General features: G+C 38.9%; 1 protein-coding gene across 1 annotated transcript in view; it reads right to left on the reverse strand.

Annotated features, from left to right (window-relative positions):
• Positions 1–19,140, reverse strand: part of LOC124613475 (dynein axonemal heavy chain 6-like) — a 984,594-nt gene that overhangs the window by 125,277 nt on the left and 840,177 nt on the right. The window contains exon 131 of the mRNA XM_047142181.1: positions 10,966–11,130. Coding sequence (XP_046998137.1) covers positions 10,966–11,130 — 165 coding nt within the window. The remainder of the gene's footprint in view (positions 1–10,965; positions 11,131–19,140) is intronic.

Raw genomic sequence — 19,140 nt, forward strand, 5'->3', positions numbered from 1 at the left:
AGTGTGTTGATTTTCTAAAGGATTACGACAGGAAAAATGCTCTGGAAATCTTATTTGAATCCTACATTTGATCTCGGTAATTATTTCTAATTGGATGGATGAAGGCAGTAGGACTCTAATTGATAATGTTTTCTTTGATGAAGCTAAAAACAATAAAATAGCTGTATACTCAGTAGCAAACACTTTCTCTGATCAAGACGCACTCTTAGTTAGGATGCGTATGTTAGTCCTTACAGAATTCAGGGCTTTGACAATAATATACAAACACTGTGAGACATGCATGCTTGAACAGAAATGCAGATGCTGTCAAAGCCTGCAGATAGCACCTGTGCAATGTCCTCAATAAACTTAAAATGTCAGTTGTGGTCAGAGAAGTGTGAGTGCATTTTGTTTCAGCTGAGTAAATTCGAATGTGAGCAAACTGTTTGTACTTGTATGGTGGGTTCTTCCGTAACAGATGTGGCTGAACTGTTTGGTGTTTCACGAGACACCATAGTGAAGATTTACACTGCATACAGGAAAAGTGGGAAAAGATCATGTGATAAGTCACAATGCAGAAAATGTGTGTTGATTGATTGTGACAGGCTGCCATTGAAGAGGATTTGACTACAAATAAGAGGACAGCAGCTGCAAAAGTCACTGCAGAACTGAATATTGCTCTTGCAAGCCCTATCAGCACCAGAGTGTTGTGAATAGAGCTCTGTAAACTGAGCATGTTGGAATTCCAAAACCACTCACTGGTGATACAAATGCCATAATAGGAAAATGTGGTTCAAAAACCATAAACCTGGACTATGGAGCAGTTGAAGGAAGTCATTTGGTTCGAGCAGTGGAAGAAAGTCATTTGGTTTGATGAGTCTTGTTTCACATTGTTTCCAACTTCTGGCCGAGTTTATGTGTGGCTTATGCCATCCCAAGCCTACAGTATATACTGCTTCCCAAGCCTACAGTATATACTGCTTGCTGTCAAGAGTGAAACATGCTGAGGGTTCAGTGATGATTTGCGCAGCTATATCATGATATTCCATGGGCCCCATGCTTACTCTGCGAGGTCATATTACTGCCAAACCGAGCGAGGTGGCACAGTGGTTATCATACTGGACTTGCATTCAGGAAGATGACAGTTCAAACCAACATCCAGCCATACTGATTTAAGTTTCCCATGATTTCCCTAAATTGCTTCAGGCAAATGCTGGGATGGTTCCTTTGAAAGGGCATGGCCGAGTACCTTCACCATCCTTCCCTAATCTGATGGGATTGGTGACATCACTGTTTGGTCCCTTCCCCCAAATCAACCAACCAGCCATTAGTGCCACGGATTATGTGACAATTTTGGCAGATCTGGTCATCCTACGCTACAATATTTGTTTCCCAATGGTGATGCTGTGTTCGAAGAAGACAGGATCCATGCTGATGCAGCTCACATCATCCAGTACTGGTTTTATAAGCATCAGAATAAATTGTCATATATGCTAGGGCCACCGCAGTCATGACTCCTCAACATTGTTGAGCCTTTGTGGTCTACTTTGGAGAGAAGGATGCAGGATCACTATGCACCTCAATTTTCATTATAATTGCCTTGAAAGTCATACAGGACCTGTAATTATCCATTCCAAGATTAATGAAAACTGTTTTGAGTGCCAACAGTTTTCATATGCTATGTTAGACATGGATGTGTGTTGTGTTCTGTTGTTTCCATATTTTTGTCCACTCACCATTGACACTTCTCAGTTGAAATCAGTAAGAATAATTAATGATTCCAGGACAAACATTTGTATGAGTGGTTTACAAGAAATGATCTAGTATGAAATGCATAATGAACAAAATTTATTCAGTGATAAATTCATATCATTATTTGAAATTAGTTTTCCACATAAGCTAACAAGAAAGGACATTAAACAGATATATAAAATATTATATATAAAAACAAAGATGAGGTGACTTACCGAACAAAAGCGCTGGCAGGTCGATAGACACACAAACAAACACAAACATACACACAAAATTCAAGCTTTCGCAACAAACTGTTGCCTCATCAGGAAAGAGGGAAGGAGAGGGGAAGACGAAAGGAAGTGGGTTTTAAGGGAGAGGGTAAGGAGTCATTCCAATCCCGGGAGCGGAAAGACTTACCTTAGGGGGAAAAAAGGACAGGTATACACTCACACACACACACACACACACATATCCATCCACACATACAGACACAAGCAGACATATTTAAAGACAAAGAGTTTGGGCAGAGATGTCAGTCGAGGTAGAAGTGTAGAGGCAAAGAAGTTGTTGAAAGACAGGTGAGGTATGAGTGGCGGCAACTTGAAATTAGCGGAGATTGAGGCCTGGCGGATGACGAGAAGAGAGGATATACTGAAGGGCAAGTTCCCATCTCCGGAGTTCGGATAGGTTGGTGTTGGTGGGAAGTATCCAGATAACCCGGACGGTGTAACACTGTGCCAAGATGTGCTGGCTGTGCACCAAGGCATGTTTAGCCACAGGGTGATCCTCATTACCAACAAACACTGTCTGCCTGTGTCCATTCATGCGAATGGACAGTTTGTTGCTGGTCATTCCCACATAGAATGCATCACAGTGTAGGCAGGTCAGTTGGTAAATCACGTGGGTGCTTTCACACGTGGCTCTGCCTCTGATCGTGTACACCTTCCGGGTTACAGGACTGGAGTAGGTGGTGGTGGGAGGGTGCATGGGACAGGTTTTGCATCGGGGGCGGTTACAAGGATAGGAGCCAGAGGGTAGGGAAGGTGGTTTGGGGATTTCGTAGGGATGAACTAACAGGTTACGAAGGTTAGGTGGACGGCGGAAAGACACTCTTGGCGGAGTGGGGAGGATTTCATGAAGGATGGATCTCATTTCAGGGCAGGATTTGAGGAAGTCGTATCCCTGCTGGAGAGCCACATTCAGAGTCTGGTCCAGTCCTGGAAAGTATCCTGTCACAAGTGGGGCACTTTTGTGGTTCTTCTGTGGGGGATTCTGGGTTTGAGGGGACGAGGAAGTGGCTCTGGTTATTTGCTTTTGTACCAGGTCGGGAGGGTAGTTGCGGGATGCGAAAGCTGTTTTCAGGTTGTTGGTGTAATGATTCAGGGATTCCGGACTGGAGCAGATTCGTTTGCCACGAAGACCTAGGCTGTAGGGAAGGGACCGTTTGATGTGGAATGGGTGGCAGCTGTCATAATGGAGGTACTGTTGCTTGTTGGTGGGTTTGATGTGGACGGACGTGTGAAGTTGGCCATTGGACAGGTGGAGGTCAACGTCAAGGAAAGTAGCATGGGATTTGGAGTAGGACCAGGTGAAACTGATGGAACCAAAGGAGTTGAGGTTGGAGAGGAAATTCTGGAGTTCTTCTTCACTGTGAGTCCAGATCATGAAGATGTCATCAATAAATCTGTACCAAACTTTGGGTTGGCAGACTTGGGTAACCAAGAAGGCTTCCTCTAAGTGACCCATGAATAGGTTGGCGTACGAGGGGGCCATCCTGGTGCCCATGGCTGTTCCCTTTAATTGTTGGTATGTCTGGCCCTCAAAAGTGAAGAAGTTGTGGGTCAGGATGAAGCTGGCTAAGGTGATGAGGAAACAGGTTTTAGGGAGGGTGGCAGGTGATCGGCGTGAAAGGAAATGCTCCATCGCAGCGAGACCCTGGACGGTCGGAATATTTGTGTATAAGGACGTGGCATCAATGGTTACAAGGATGGTTTCCGGGGGTAACAGATTGGGTAAGGATTCCAGGCGTTCAAGGAAGTGGTTGGTGTCCTTGATGAAGGATGGGAGACTGCATGTAATGGGTTGAAGGTGTTGATCTACGTAGGCAGAGATACGCTCTGTGGGGGCTTGGTAACCAGCTACAATGGGGCGGCCGGGATGATTGGGTTTGTGGATTTTAGGAAGAAGGTAGAAGGTAGGGGTGCGGGGTGTCGGTGGGGTCAGGAGGTTGATGGAGTCAGGTGAAAGGCTGACCGATCCATTGTCATTCTTCCGGCGGACAAGGGTTCCACGACCGTGGTACTTGATCGTCGGGAGTATGTGGCTGAGGGACTGCGTCAGCTTTCAGACAACACCACATACAAAGTTTGCCAAGGCAACCCCATTCCCGATGTCCAGGCGGAGCTTCAAGGAATCCTCAGAAACTTAGGCCCCCTGCAAAACCTTTCACCTGACTCCATCAACCTCCTGACCCCACCGACACCCCGCACCCCTACCTTCTACCGTCTTCCTAAAATCCACAAACCCAATCATCCCGGCCGCCCCATTGTAGCTGGTTACCAAGCCCCCACAGAGCGTATCTCTGCCTACGTAGATCAACACCTTCAACCCATTACATGCAGTCTCCCATCCTTCATCAAGGACACCAACCACTTCCTTGAACGCCTGGAATCCTTACCCAATCTGTTACCCCCGGAAACCATCCTTGTAACCATTGATGCCACGTCCTTATACACAAATATTCCGACCGTCCAGGGTCTCGCTGCGATGGAGCATTTCCTTTCACGCCGATCACCTGCCACCCTCCCTAAAACCTGTTTCCTCATCACCTTAGCCAGCTTCATCCTGACCCACAACTTCTTCACTTTTGAGGGCCAGACATACCAACAATTAAAGGGAACAGCCATGGGCACCAGGATGGCCCCCTCGTACGCCAACCTATTCATGGGTCACTTAGAGGAAGCGTTCTTGGTTACCCAAGTCTGCCAACCCAAAGTTTGGTACAGATTTATTGATGACATCTTCATGATCTGGACTCACAGTGAAGAAGAACTCCAGAATTTCCTCTCCAACCTCAACTCCTTTGGTTCCATCAGTTTCACCTGGTCCTACTCCAAATCCCATGCTACTTTCCTTGACGTTGACCTCCACCTGTCCAATGGCCAACTTCACACGTCCGTCCACATCAAACCCACCAACAAGCAACAGTACCTCCATTATGACAGCTGCCACCCATTCCACATCAAACGGTCCCTTCCCTACAGCCTAGGTCTTCGTGGCAAACGAATCTGCTCCAGTCCGGAATCCCTGAATCATTACACCAACAACCTGAAAACAGCTTTCGCATCCCGCAACTACCCTCCCGACCTGGTACAAAAGCAAATAACCAGAGCCACTTCCTCGTCCCCTCAAACCCAGAATCCCCCACAGAAGAACCACAAAAGTGCCCCACTTGTGACAGGATACTTTCCAGGACTGGACCAGACTCTGAATGTGGCTCTCCAGCAGGGATACGACTTCCTCAAATCCTGCCCTGAAATGAGATCCATCCTTCATGAAATCCTCCCCACTCCGCCAAGAGTGTCTTTCCGCCGTCCACCTAACCTTCGTAACCTGTTAGTTCATCCCTACGAAATCCCCAAACCACCTTCCCTACCCTCTGGCTCCTATCCTTGTAACCGCCCCCGATGCAAAACCTGTCCCATGCACCCTCCCACCACCACCTACTCCAGTCCTGTAACCCGGAAGGTGTACACGATCAGAGGCAGAGCCACGTGTGAAAGCACCCACGTGATTTACCAACTGACCTGCCTACACTGTGATGCATTCTATGTGGGAATGACCAGCAACAAACTGTCCATTCGCATGAATGGACACAGGCAGACAGTGTTTGTTGGTAATGAGGATCACCCTGTGGCTAAACATGCCTTGGTGCACAGCCAGCACATCTTGGCACAGTGTTACACCGTCCGGGTTATCTGGATACTTCCCACCAACACCAACCTATCCGAACTCCGGAGATGGGAACTTGCCCTTCAGTATATCCTCTCTTCTCGTCATCCGCCAGGCCTCAATCTCCGCTAATTTCAAGTTGCCGCCACTCATACCTCACCTGTCTTTCAACAACTTCTTTGCCTCTACACTTCTACCTCGACTGACATCTCTGCCCAAACTCTTTGTCTTTAAATATGTCTGCTTGTGTCTGTATGTGTGGATGGATATGTGTGTGTGTGTGTGTGTGTGAGTGTATACCTGTCCTTTTTTCCCCCTAAGGTAAGTCTTTCCGCTCCCGGGATTGGAATGACTCCTTACCCTCTCCCTTAAAACCCACTTCCTTTCGTCTTCCCCTCTCCTTCCCTCTTTCCTGATGAGGCAACAGTTTGTTGCGAAAGCTTGAATTTTGTGTGTATGTTTGTGTTTGTTTGTGTGTCTATCGACCTGCCAGCGCTTTTGTTCGGTAAGTCACCTCATCTTTGTTTTTAGATATATAAAATATGGATCACGAGAGGGGTTAAAATGTCTTGTGGCAGGAAAAGGGAATTGTATCTGTTGGTTAGAAGAAAAAAGATCCTCCAGTAGTTGCAGACTACAAAAATTACACAAAGTTACTAAGAAAAGTTTTAAAAATCAAGGTACATACACATTATGCCAGAAGTCAGTAATTCTGACAACAGACTTAGAGCTACGTGGAATTTAGAAAAACAAAGAGACAGGACATCAAGTCGCAGAACAGGTGTACATCATTATTAATTTTAATGAATGGGCTATAAATGACTAGTCATGGGCAGCAAATATGTTTAGTAATCATTTCTTGAAGAGAACTTAAAAGAGTATGTTGAACAAGCGAGTTACATGAAATTCAGTCTCATCCAGTTCTCCTTCAGAAATCAAGAAAATTACATATTCACTCAAAAATATTTTTCAACAGAGTACTAAAGACTTGGCCTCAAACAAAAAGCACTGTCCTTTCTGTAACATGTTGTGCATCGTTAACTACTGGCATCTTTTAAGGGAGAAATATGCCATTGGGGAGAAATATGCCATTGTTAAACTGCTCTGTAATAAAGGTATCAGGTGAGGTGTCTAGGTGAGATGTCAGTAACTACTAACCTGTTTCACTATCAACATCATTTTCCAGAATTTTTGAAAAGGTAATTTATCACTGAATAGTAATCCACCTTAGCAACAATAAAATCCACATTATATCACAGTTTGGATTTCAGAAGAAATGCTCAATGAGGATGCAATTTACAAATCCATTCACCAGGGTTTACAAGCACTAAATAGCAAAATATTACCAGTTGGTATTTTCCGTGATTCCTATAGCACTTTACTGAGTGAATCACAATATTCTCCTGGTTAAACCAAGGCTTTATAGAACTTATGGTATAGTCAATCGGTAGATAATGTTATATCTAACTAAAAGAATGTAGAAATATATTTAAAAACAAAGATGATGTGACTTACCATACGAAAGTGCTGGCAGGTTGATAGAAACACAAACAGACACATACATACACACAAAATTCAAGCTTTCGCAACAAACTGTTGCCTCATCAGGAAAGAGGGAAGGAGAGGGAAAGACGAAAGGAAGTGGGTTTTAAGGGAGAGGGTAAGGAGTCATTCCAATCCCGGGAGCGGAAAGACTTACCTTATGGGGAAAAAAGGACAGGTATACACTCGCACACACACACACACACACACATATCCATCCACACATATACAGACACAAGCAGACATATATCCGTAGAAAGTTATACATCATAATTCACCCAATGTAAGTAGGCGAGATTCATCTGACTGGGGAGAAATCGCTTACAGGGTTGTACAAGGCTCTGCCTTAGGTCCACTAATGTTTCACATATATGTAAATAACCTTATGTCTAATCTACAATAAGCGGAATTTGCAGATGACACTAGAATTAGTTCTTTTTGTGGATGACCCTAACATTGTAATCAATCTAGACATAACACACAGCAACAGAAGAAATAGTGAAAATTTTCTTAGAAGTTTTATTGAGTGATTTTTTGCAAATGGTTTTACTCTAAACTTCAAACAGACACAACATATTCAGTTCTGCACCTCTAGGTACATGACACTGGTGATAAGTGTAACACATGGCAAGTAAATAATAACTAGAGTGCAAACTTCAAAATTTTTAGTGTCCATAGTGATGAGAATTTAACATGTTGACTGCCATGGGCCTGCCAGAGGCCACAGCAAAGCCTTCTGCCTGATGCTGTCGGTCCACTGGTAGCCATTTCAGAGCCTCACACATAACACCATGGGACTTGCCTGGCAGCAAAACATCCACCCAGTGCAGGTGGAGTTAATTTCTTAAATTGAGATACACACATTTTAGAACTCCTGAAACAGCTAAGTGTAGCTGCATTTGCACTTCGATTCATTGCAAATCTTGGAGAGAGACAAACCAGTAAGTTGACATAATTAGCATACATCCATTTAGTAGCGTCACAAGGAATAAAATTGTGGGGTAACTCATCTTTAAGGAAGAAAGTCTTCATTGATCAAACACATGCTGTGAGAATAATATCTGCTGCTCACTCACTAATGATCTTGTAGACCTCTGTTTTAAGGTGTTAGGCATTTTGACTATTGCTTTGCAGAATATTTATTCCTTCATGAAATGTGTTGGAAGTAATCTACTACAGTCCACAAAAAACAATGATGCACATTATTACAAACTAGAAGAAAGAAACGACATTCAGTACGCCACATTAAAGTTGTCTTTAGCACAAAAAAGGTGCACAATGCTGCCACCGAAAGTTTTGATCACTTACCCAATGACATAAAATGTTTGACACCCAGCTAAATTAAATTCAAAAACAAACTGAAAAATTTCTCCATGTCAACTTCATCTGTTCCATAGAAAATTTCTATTTTTGTAATGTGTAAAAGGTGCCATGTGAAATTATTAACTCAAGCCAGTATTAAAAATAAATGCCATTGGTCAGCATATAGCCTTGTTTACATATGAATGTAAAATAACTCATTCTACATTATTAATTATACAAAGGAAGTGGGGAGGGGATAGAGAAGACTGTATAAGTCACGGAAGGGGTAGTGGAATGGAGTGAGACAGATCTTTCAACAGATGTTGCAGCAACTGAATTTAGGAGGTAGAGCATTTGAGAGATAAAGAGAGGATGGAAAGGGAGAGGAGGAAAGGAGAGGAAAGTGGAGATGAAGAGAGAGACAGGAAGGGAAGAGAGAAAGAGAAAGCAGTGGAAAAGGGGGTGAGAGGTGGTGAGGGAGGGAGGGAAGGAGATGACAGGGAGCAAGATGGAGGGAGGGAGGAAGAGAAAGAGGGGGGGATGCCGATATCACTGCCAAGGCTACTTTTGGCACTGAGTCTTACCCAGACAATCTTGCATATACTCATACTTTCTATTTTTGTTGTGCAAATACAGCACTTTGTATTTCCCCTTGCCCTATCCTTTTGATACACTCCTAAATTTACCTCAAAAATCTCACTGTTCTCAGTTCTGGGTTTAAGCCAATAATATGTGCCTCGAATTTTGTAAGCACTACTGCTCTTCACAAATGCTTCAGTTTTTGGCACTTTGTTGTGAATGCATTGAAAATTGACAAGTAGGATTTTAATATTTTCATCTGCAATATTCTCACCTGCACAGGTCATTTGTTTGGTTCTTACACTAATACCTTGATTTCTTCCACATCTATTACTCTCTGGACTCGATGGAAAGTTTTTTGATCTAAAAAAGACTATGTGTGTGCCCCACACAGTCAGCTACCTTGGCAGCAACCTTTGATGTGTAGTGAACCCCAGACAATCTAAGGGGATTCTGTAGTTCTGAACCGTGTAATGAAAGTTTAGGAGCTCACAACTTTCAGCTATAAAAACTGTGTAGAAGCACAGATATTTACTTGTTCACTGGTTGCAGAATTTGTGCTGATTCCGACTGAGAAGTTGTTGGGTCTCCAAAAAGTTAGAAGAGACCACAAACTGCACTCCATAATTATGAAAAATATTTGTCAGTTATATTAGTGATAAGAAAGGACAATTATTGATAAAAAAAGGGCAGTTCTTCTTTATATTTGATATGTATCAAATGAGTACTTCTACTTGCTACTTGTATATTTTTGCTACCCCCCCCCCCCCCTCTCTCTCTCTCTCTCTCTCTCTCTCTCTCTCTCTCACACACACACACACACACACACACACACACACACAAACTAAAAAAAATTTAAACACAATTTCCACCTGCTGCAACATGTGTTTCAAGATGAAAATAAAAGGAAAAGTAATTGACCTTTTACTGTTTGAGGAAATGAGTTTTCACGTATTATTTCAGATAATCTCTGTATTAGATATTGTCTGCAATGTTAAGGCTATTGAATGATCCCCTTAAGAACATTAAGATTGTCAAGTGGGAAACTGTATCTGACCCTGCACTGAAAGTTATTTTAGAGCCTCCTAGGCACAAAAATGCAGGAAGCTGGTGTTAACATGCCGATGTCTTTTATATTGTAATACGTTATCTGGAAAATAATTGTGGTCAGGAGAAATGTCATGAGACCAAAACCAAACTGGTCATCCCCACAATGAAACACAATAAAGGTCACCGAATTCCAGGTAACATTAGGAGTAGCAGCAACAAAGAAGCCATCATCGTATTATTTCTCCATTTCTTTTCTGGATGCAAAGGTGTGTGTGCGTAAATTATAGGGTCATCACAATCACAGTCTTGTTATCAGGGCTTATTAAATATCATAGGTAGATGAAACATAATGACTAACTCATACTTGATTCAGAATTCTTGATGTAGCAACACTGCATTAGAAAACATCACCAGACTAGGATCAAATGTTGAGCTGTACCTACAATAAACCAGTTGCTGCTCTGCTTTTGACAAACTTTTTTTGAAAAGGTCTTTTTACATTATTTCCTAAAATAGTATACTTTGCTGTCACTATGTTTTATGGCCAAACACCAAATAGTGCTTTTATTATGCATAAACATTGTCTGGAAGGGAGGAAACACAGAAACTCATTTGTTCCCAAGTAAATTTGTTAAAACATGGTGAAAGAATAATTTGTTGCTATGAAATGATTAACATTTTATGATTATACTTAAAAGTATTAATATTTGAGTTTTGTATTCATATTTTGTAACCATCTAAGTAACTGTTTTAAAATAAAATATTCTGACCCTGTTTAATCTGTGATAATTTCAAATAGAAATATATTTCAAAAGATTCTGAACATACTACAAGAAGAGATGGGTGAATTTCATCTGGATCCAACTTCTTCCGGATTTGTCCTCTTATGGCATCTGCAAGTTCAAATATTATTTCATCGCTGGATTTTCCTTCTGCTCCACTTGATTCTCGAGGTTGGACATCAAGAATTGTAAGAATGACTGTCTGTGTCTCCTTTACCTGTAAGTTAGAGAGAGGAATATAGTGTAAAAAGTGTACCTTTATTGTATTACATCTAAAGCAAATGATTTACTAGATTAAATACTTAGTAATGGCATGGCATAATATTCTAAATGGTAGTGTAACTCAATGCTGTATGCAGTCATGCACAGAGATGATTGTAAAACTATATGTAAATTGAAGGAGGGGAAGAAAGAGAAAATAAATAAAAAGAAGATTGTAAAACTGTTGGATGTCATCTTCATTTATTTGTTCATTCCACATCATGATTCATTAATTCCATCATGAAGGAAAGCATTCAGGATGTTGAACAAGTCAATTTATACATTAATAGGCAGTGGCATCCACTGAAGGCTACTTCTGCAGAGTATATTAACAACAGATTATGATTAATAATAGTCTTCTCATAACGGTAATTGTGGTGTCTGTTTTGAAATCACTAGATATGTATATGAGATTCAGATTGGAGGGTTTAAGTTTTCCTGTCGATAAGGCTAGTGACAATCCTGAAGGAACTGAATATTGCAGAGTATTTTTTTCTATGTTCATGGAGGAATTATGTTCACGATTAAGATGCAGGTTGCAGCATACTGTTCATTATTACAGTTTGTAACTTTGAAAGCAATAGACAGTTAATGTGATAGTCTGAACCATTTTTCCTACAAATTTTTTCCGCTACCAACTGAACGAGTGATGACATAGTTTTTTCTGTCTAATCTACAACATTTAACAGGAACTATCCTGTACACTGTTTTGCCTGCGATGATTTTGCAATGTGTGGGTGTGTGAATTTAGAATCTAAACAAGGATACACATTTTAACAACAGTTAGCAATAGCAAGATGATGCCAGAAAAAAAAATTAAATGTTGAAACAAAAGGAGAAATACCTGACGAAACAGAAACTCTCACAGAGAAAAGAACTTAAAATGTGGAATGCTAATTGGAACTCACAGTGCCACGTTTAACTACACATTAATTTTGAGATGTTGTTGTAGATTCATGCAGGCTATTGTGGAATGTTGTGGAGAGCAAAACGTACAAATAAAATATCTAGTGATGGGGAGGAAAAAAAAAAAAAAAAAAAAAAAAAAAAAAAAAAAAAAAAAAAAAAAAAAAAAAGAAAAAAAAAAAAAAAAAAAAAAAAAAAAAAAAAGAAGAGAGTAGAACCTCTGCCCTGGTCAAAGCCCTTAAATCTTAACGTAAGCTAATTTTTGAAAGTTCCAGTTGAAAGAAGAAATCAGAAAAGTGTGCAAGAATTTTCTAGCTTTACTTTTTGAGCAGTAGTTGATGAATTTGAAGAGAGTTATTGATGAAATGTTTTCAGAAGTGTAGTTGGATGCTGTGTTCTTTACTTCTCTGTGTTCTCTTTATTTCGAATACTATAATATGCACACCACTTAAACTAGATACTATTACACATTACTCTAATAAACATTTGGATGGATGCAGGCTGTATGTATTTTTAATGTATATAATACACTTAATAGGGAAATGTTGTTAGCAAAAGTCTTGAAAAGTTCTTGACCAATTTAATTCAAATTTTTATAGAACACTCTAATAGTCATTTGTAGTGGCTTAGCCCATATATTTTTTTCAACAAAAATGTTGAGGTTTTCTGTTGAAACTGACTGCAAGAATGAAAATGCTGTGATTTGCTTTGCTGTGAATATGTGTGGTTTTGTTTCCTTTCTTGCAATCAGTTGGAACTATGATAGGTTGACTATTTAAATGACTGAAAAAATTGTTTCTTCCATACATATTCTTTCTCATCATATACATTTTTAAACTAAAATTGTATACAACAATGAGCTGCTTTGTTTTCTTCCACAAAGTCGGTTCTCACAGAAAACAGATAGGTCAGCTTACTAGCTTATGATTAAAATACTGCTATGGAATCTGAATTTGCGATAACAGTAAACATGGCTCCAGATCACAGAGAGAAGGAACTGTCTACCTGAAGAATGGATGTCTCTCCATTCTGGATCTTGTAGTAGGTTCTTGATGTGTTTTATTTCTTAAGTGCATTCTGCTGCTGGAATGTATTCTGCTCCAGTTGAAGTAGGTATTGCACTGTCTTTCTTGGAACACCAACTATGTGAGCATCGTTATAAAGACTAATGTATGCATTTGTATACTTCATGTCTCTTAAGTCTTGCACACAATCAGCATCACAGTAGACATTTAGGTAAATACTGTCACCTTCATCTTATTTCTTCTTATAGAAAAGGCCATAATTCTTGGAATGTTGTAGCTATCTCAGAATTATTTTGACATTTTGGTAATCTGTTTTCATTGGGTCTTCTGTGAAGCAAGCTCATAATTGATTGTAAATCCAGTATAGGGTATGTTTTTACAAGACAAATACAAAAGGCTTCCTGTGATTGCACGATAAGAAACTTCGTGTTTGTCCTCTTTATTTTCTTAACTTCTCTTCCCCTCTGGAACTAAAGGTGCCTTCATGGCATTGAAGTCAATCATATTGAATTGTTCCAGTTCTGTTCTCATATACCTGATGTAGAAATACTCCTTTTTCTATCTTCTTTATTAGTATCCTTATGTAGGTATCTGGATTTTCTGCCACAGATATTTCAAAACTTTCCTAAGTTTCTTCATTGTGTTTTCAAGTTATCTCTGAGTTTTTCCCTGTTATGATACCATATTCAACATGTGTAGCCATGTGCATTTCTTCAGTTACCTCTTTAGATATGCACTGATGTGGCATCAACTCAATTAATTCTTCCATTTAAGGAATCCTGTCAGAGTTTTATTCCATCTGGATGGGACTTGTTTAAGTCCATACAGAGCTTTCTCAAAAACACAATTTTTTCCATCTTCTTTGTATTCTTGAGATATCTCTTCATCCAGTTTCCCATAGAAAGAGACTGTTCAAAATTAAACACATTTATATGGATTTTTTTCTCTGTTATCAGAACAAACAACAGTCTTAGTGAATAGATATCTGCTACTGGACTGAGTAATTCCTTGAAATCTATATCATTTTCTGATGACAACCTCTGACAACCAGGCTGGCCTTACAGTGATCATCATCTTTGACTTTAAAGAGCCATCTGCTTGTCAAGATTTTGTTTTCTATTGCCTCTCTTGGATTCACCAACTTCCATGTGTCATTCTGTTTATGTGATTTCTTTTCTTTTTCTATTGCTTTTATCCAGTTTTCTTTATCTGGATCATTAGTACATTCATATGAAAATAGTTCTGTTAGATAATCTTCATGTTTTAAAGGGTTCTTCAAATTGGTTCCATACCTGAAATTGTAGTTTCTTCTTTCTTCACTGCATCCTCTTCCTTTTTTTTATTTTCTTCTCCTTCATTTTCTTGATATTGAATTTCATTTACTTGATTGTTAATGTCATTCGGTATTTCACCAATAACAAGATTTTCTGTACAGTTTCTTTTGTCATACCATGTTCAAATTCACATCTCTCAAAGCAACAACATTTCTTCTTTTCGCAACAAATGTCTTTAGTCATTTGGAGCATAATGAACAAAAATGTATGGTGTACTTCTTTTATCTAGTTTATTCACGTGACCCAGAAGTTTGAGAGCTTGACAGATCTGCTCTTCTCCCAACCACAAATCAGCAGGTGTAGCATTTTGATTAACAGTTGTGCTCATGTTGATGAGATATTTAGCTGTGAGCACTGCTTCTCCACATAGCTTTTTCTTCAGTTTTGTATCGAAGATCATAGCTCTTGTCTTGTTCATTATTCTCAGACAACGGAAATTCCACATTGGAATAACATCACTATTCTGAGAAGGATCCCCACCAAACAGAGGAGATGTTGAGTTGTCTAAAAGCCTTCTTCTGAAGTAGAAAACACACACACACACACACACACACACACACACACACACACACACACACATTCACACTAGCACAACTTACACACACAACCACTGTCTCTGGCCACTGTGAATCTGCACAGCGGCCAGAGAATATGTGTGTGTGTGTGTGTGTGTGTGTGTGTGTGTGTGTGTGTGTGTGTTTCTGCTTCAGGAGGCCTTTTAGCTGATGACTTAAACATATAACAATCTTTTTGTTGTGCCTGTCTGCGATTCAATGTCTCCTCTGTATACTCACTATTGTCAGATGTAGTCTGTAATGTAGCAGAATGGAACAGTATATAATGAACAGATTGATGCCAGGCATTTCAGAGATTGTGATATTCAAATAATCCCCTGCATATGTAAGTATATTCAGTTTTCTATACTTTGCAGCAATGTTATTCCGATAAAACAGACAGATTGGAATGTAATTGTTAAACCTATTATGTATATTCAGTGAAATAGGATGAATACTGTACAGTAAAGACCTTCATAACTGCCATATGAATTAAAGAAACACAGATACCTATATATTGACTATCTTTGTTCTAGTATTTAAAATGTATTGGATAACATATGTCGAAATTGCAGCAAAAACATGCTAGGAAAGAATACTTGTATATAAGGTTGAAATAATTATGGTTTTTTTATAGGAAGCATTGTTTACATGAATAAAACCACATATTTATGAACAGTAATGAATTTCTGTTAAATTATTATCACACACAAAAATGCATACAAAAATGAATCTGGAATTACTACTGAGCCATCCAAACTTTTAAAACCTAGATTGTAATATATGAAATGTACTCAAATAATATATATGTTCAGCAATCATTATTGTATAATTATAACAGAAGCTTGATGGTAGCCATGAAAGTCTCAGTGTTGGCGCAGGTTTTATGGTGTGAAGAACAGTTGTGTGATTCTGTCGCCATCATGAATATCAAAAAATAGAAGTACTGTAATAACTACATTTCCTCTGTGCAGTAGCAGTGGTTAGGTCATCTGAATATTTTTTTGTTGATAGTATGTTAGGCAAAAGTTTTCAGTTAGGAAAACAATAATGAAGGAGTTAATCAACTTTCACACTATTATAACAAAAATTTACTTGAACAAACTGTGAGATTTTTTAGTGAAAAATTTGACAAAGTAAATAACAGATTAGAAGTGACAAAAATGATTGAAGTAGTCTGAATAAAGACTTCAGTGGTAAAATCAAGGCAAAGACAAGTGAACTATGTAACAGTTTAGTTCAGTCATTGATAGTAAGCTTGATGTATGAAAAATGAATTAAGAGAATTAAGAAGTGAATTTTGAACTGTAAGAAGCAAATCGCAGCATTAAGAAAAGAATTGCTGTGCAGCCAGAACACTAACGAGGTAGTTTAGTCAAAAGAAGTATTGTAAATATAGAATTAGATCAGACAAATTATATGAAAAACTTTCATGCTGTAGAAGATGAAGTTTTGTTGGTAGAAACCAAAAACATAATTTCTGATGTGGAAGGGTTGGCAGCAGTGTGTGTTATTTGTCAGCAAACAGTTAGTATACACGTCAGTAATATAATTCAGGACTTTACTGATGTTGTACCCATAAATTATGCAAATGTCAGCAAAGTAGAAGTAAAAGTATTGAACAGTAAAATATTGAAAAAGCAATGTCAAAAGAAAATGTTTGAATAAATGCGAAATAATTGCAAGTATGTCAAACATTTTTTGAACAAAGATACCATTAGATTTGTAAAATTAAATGAAATGATACAACAAAATGTTATTTCAAATGTAAGCTGCAGTGAAAACGTTTATTTGCCTACAAGATTGAAAAAGCTAATAATTTTACTGTACGAACCTATAAGTGTAATGGGTTTGTGGGAAAAAAAAACTGACTAGTAGTTATGTAGTGTATGGTTTAGGTTCACATATTGTTGAGTTTTTAAAGTGTAGTTACACAGTAGTACTAATGAAAACTCTTTCTATTACATGCCATAGAGCTAATAAGTTACTTACACTTTTGAGAAGTAGTTTGTGTCTAACTGGTTCAATCTGAGAATATTTGCTCCTTGGTTGCATGTAGGATACTTTACATTATTATGAAGGAAAAATATATTTACATTCGTGCTCCTACAGTGAAGGATTGACTTGCATTTTGAGAAGGAATATTTTTGGCTGGTTTTGAGAAAAAATGTTTTTGCAGGTAATGACAATAGATATAGGGCTACATGATGTTTCTGTGCTGCCGGTATTTACTAAAGTTGCATGAACATAAATTTTGGAACTGTATGGAGAAATTTTGTGCTATATTAGTAAGTGGAAAGACACGTCAGACTTACAGGTTTGCCATTGTCATTTTCATAATTCGTTGTCAGCATTTGAATATAAATATCATAATGAAAGCGTTGGTATGGCTTTTATTATGAGAAGCGAATCCTGAGCTGACACTACAAATGTCAACAACTGTTTGTCTGTTACCTCAATTAATGAGCAAGAACTTTGTCATAGGTAAGTAGTTTTGTGAGGCGTACTGAATTAGTATCTGATATATTTTGGAGAAGGGCTTTTTTCATTTTTGAAAGTACTGACTATGTGTTGGATACTTATGATTTGAAAATCAATACACTATAGTCAGACTATTTTGTAATGTGGAGCCAGGAGATTGAGGATTTACACTGAAATATGGGATTTGACTATGAGTATTACGAATGTTATGTTGAGTTTTGTCTATATGTGCTGTGATAATGAAATGCAGGGAATTTCTTCATGTATGGATGAGATATGAAGTATGGGTTGTATTGTAGTAATTTGCAGATGATGATTATGATTAGGTAGCTATGTGTTAGGGAACTATATTCTGTACTGTGATGTGTGATGTTTGGTTGAGTCATGCAGTACGTGATTCTACCTAGGAACAACACGGAGGTTTGTAGTGCACAAAATCTGTTCAAAGAATTCTGGAACATTTTTAACTTAGTGCCAACAGTGTGTTGGAGTGAAATGCAGTTGGCATCCCTGCACACACCTCCAAAAGATCTGAAATACTAATTCAATGCACTCATGAAACTACTCACCTATGCACTCATAAAACTACTCACCTATGACAAAGTTCTCACCCTTTACAGTTTTCAGTGATTAAGTATGTGGTCTGAAAATGTGTCAGCTAAGTATTCTCTTCTCATAATAAAATCCTTATGAATGCTTTCAATATATTATTTATATTCAAATGCTGACTACAGATTTTGAAAATGACAATGGACAATGGCAAATCTGTCAGTATGACCTTCTATCTTTCCAATTACTAATATAGCACAAAATTTCCCCAGATAGATTCAAAATGTATGTTTATGCAACTTCCATGTAATCAGATGGCACAGACATTCAGAGTAGGGTAACTATTCCACTATGTGAAGAGGCACCAGTGAATGATCAAGTTAGACATAAATTTAAAAATTAAAGTTTAAACAGCTCTCCACTTTGTCTGGTGAATTCAATAATGGGGCACTGGCCAATTAAAATCAAAATCTGCCAATAAATGAACAGCTGTTCATTCACTAGGGTTTTTAAATAAGACAACACATGTCTGGCACAGTTGTTACATCGGTTACTGCTGCTACAGTGACAAGTTATCAAGATTTAAGTGAGTTTGAATGTGGTGTTATAGTTGGCGAATTGAGCAATGGGACACAACATCTCCGAGGTAGTGATGAAGTGAGGATATTCCCATAAAAACATTTCACAAGTGTACCATGAATATCAGGAATCAGGTAAAACATCCAATCTCTGACATTTCTGTGGCCGGAAAAAGATCCTGCCAGAATGGGACCAACGATGACTGAAGAGAATTGTTCAACATGACAGAAGTGTGCAACCCTTCTGCAAATTGCTGCAGATTTCAATGCTGGGCCATCAACAAGTGTCAGCATGCAAACCATTAAATGAAACATCATCTATATGGGCTTCCGGAGCCAAAGGGCCACTTGTATGCCCAACCTGGGCCCATCAACACTGGACTGTTGGTGACTGGAAACTTGTTGCCTGGTTGGACGACTCTCATTTCAAATTGTATCGAGCGGATGGATGTGTATGGGTATGGAGACAGCCTCGTGAATTCATGGACCCTGCATGTCAGCAGGGGACTGTTCAAGCTTGTGGAGGCTCTGTA

This window comes from Schistocerca americana, chromosome 4 (assembly GCF_021461395.2).
Source record: "Schistocerca americana isolate TAMUIC-IGC-003095 chromosome 4, iqSchAmer2.1, whole genome shotgun sequence".
NCBI classification, from domain to species: Eukaryota; Metazoa; Arthropoda; class Insecta; order Orthoptera; family Acrididae; genus Schistocerca; species Schistocerca americana.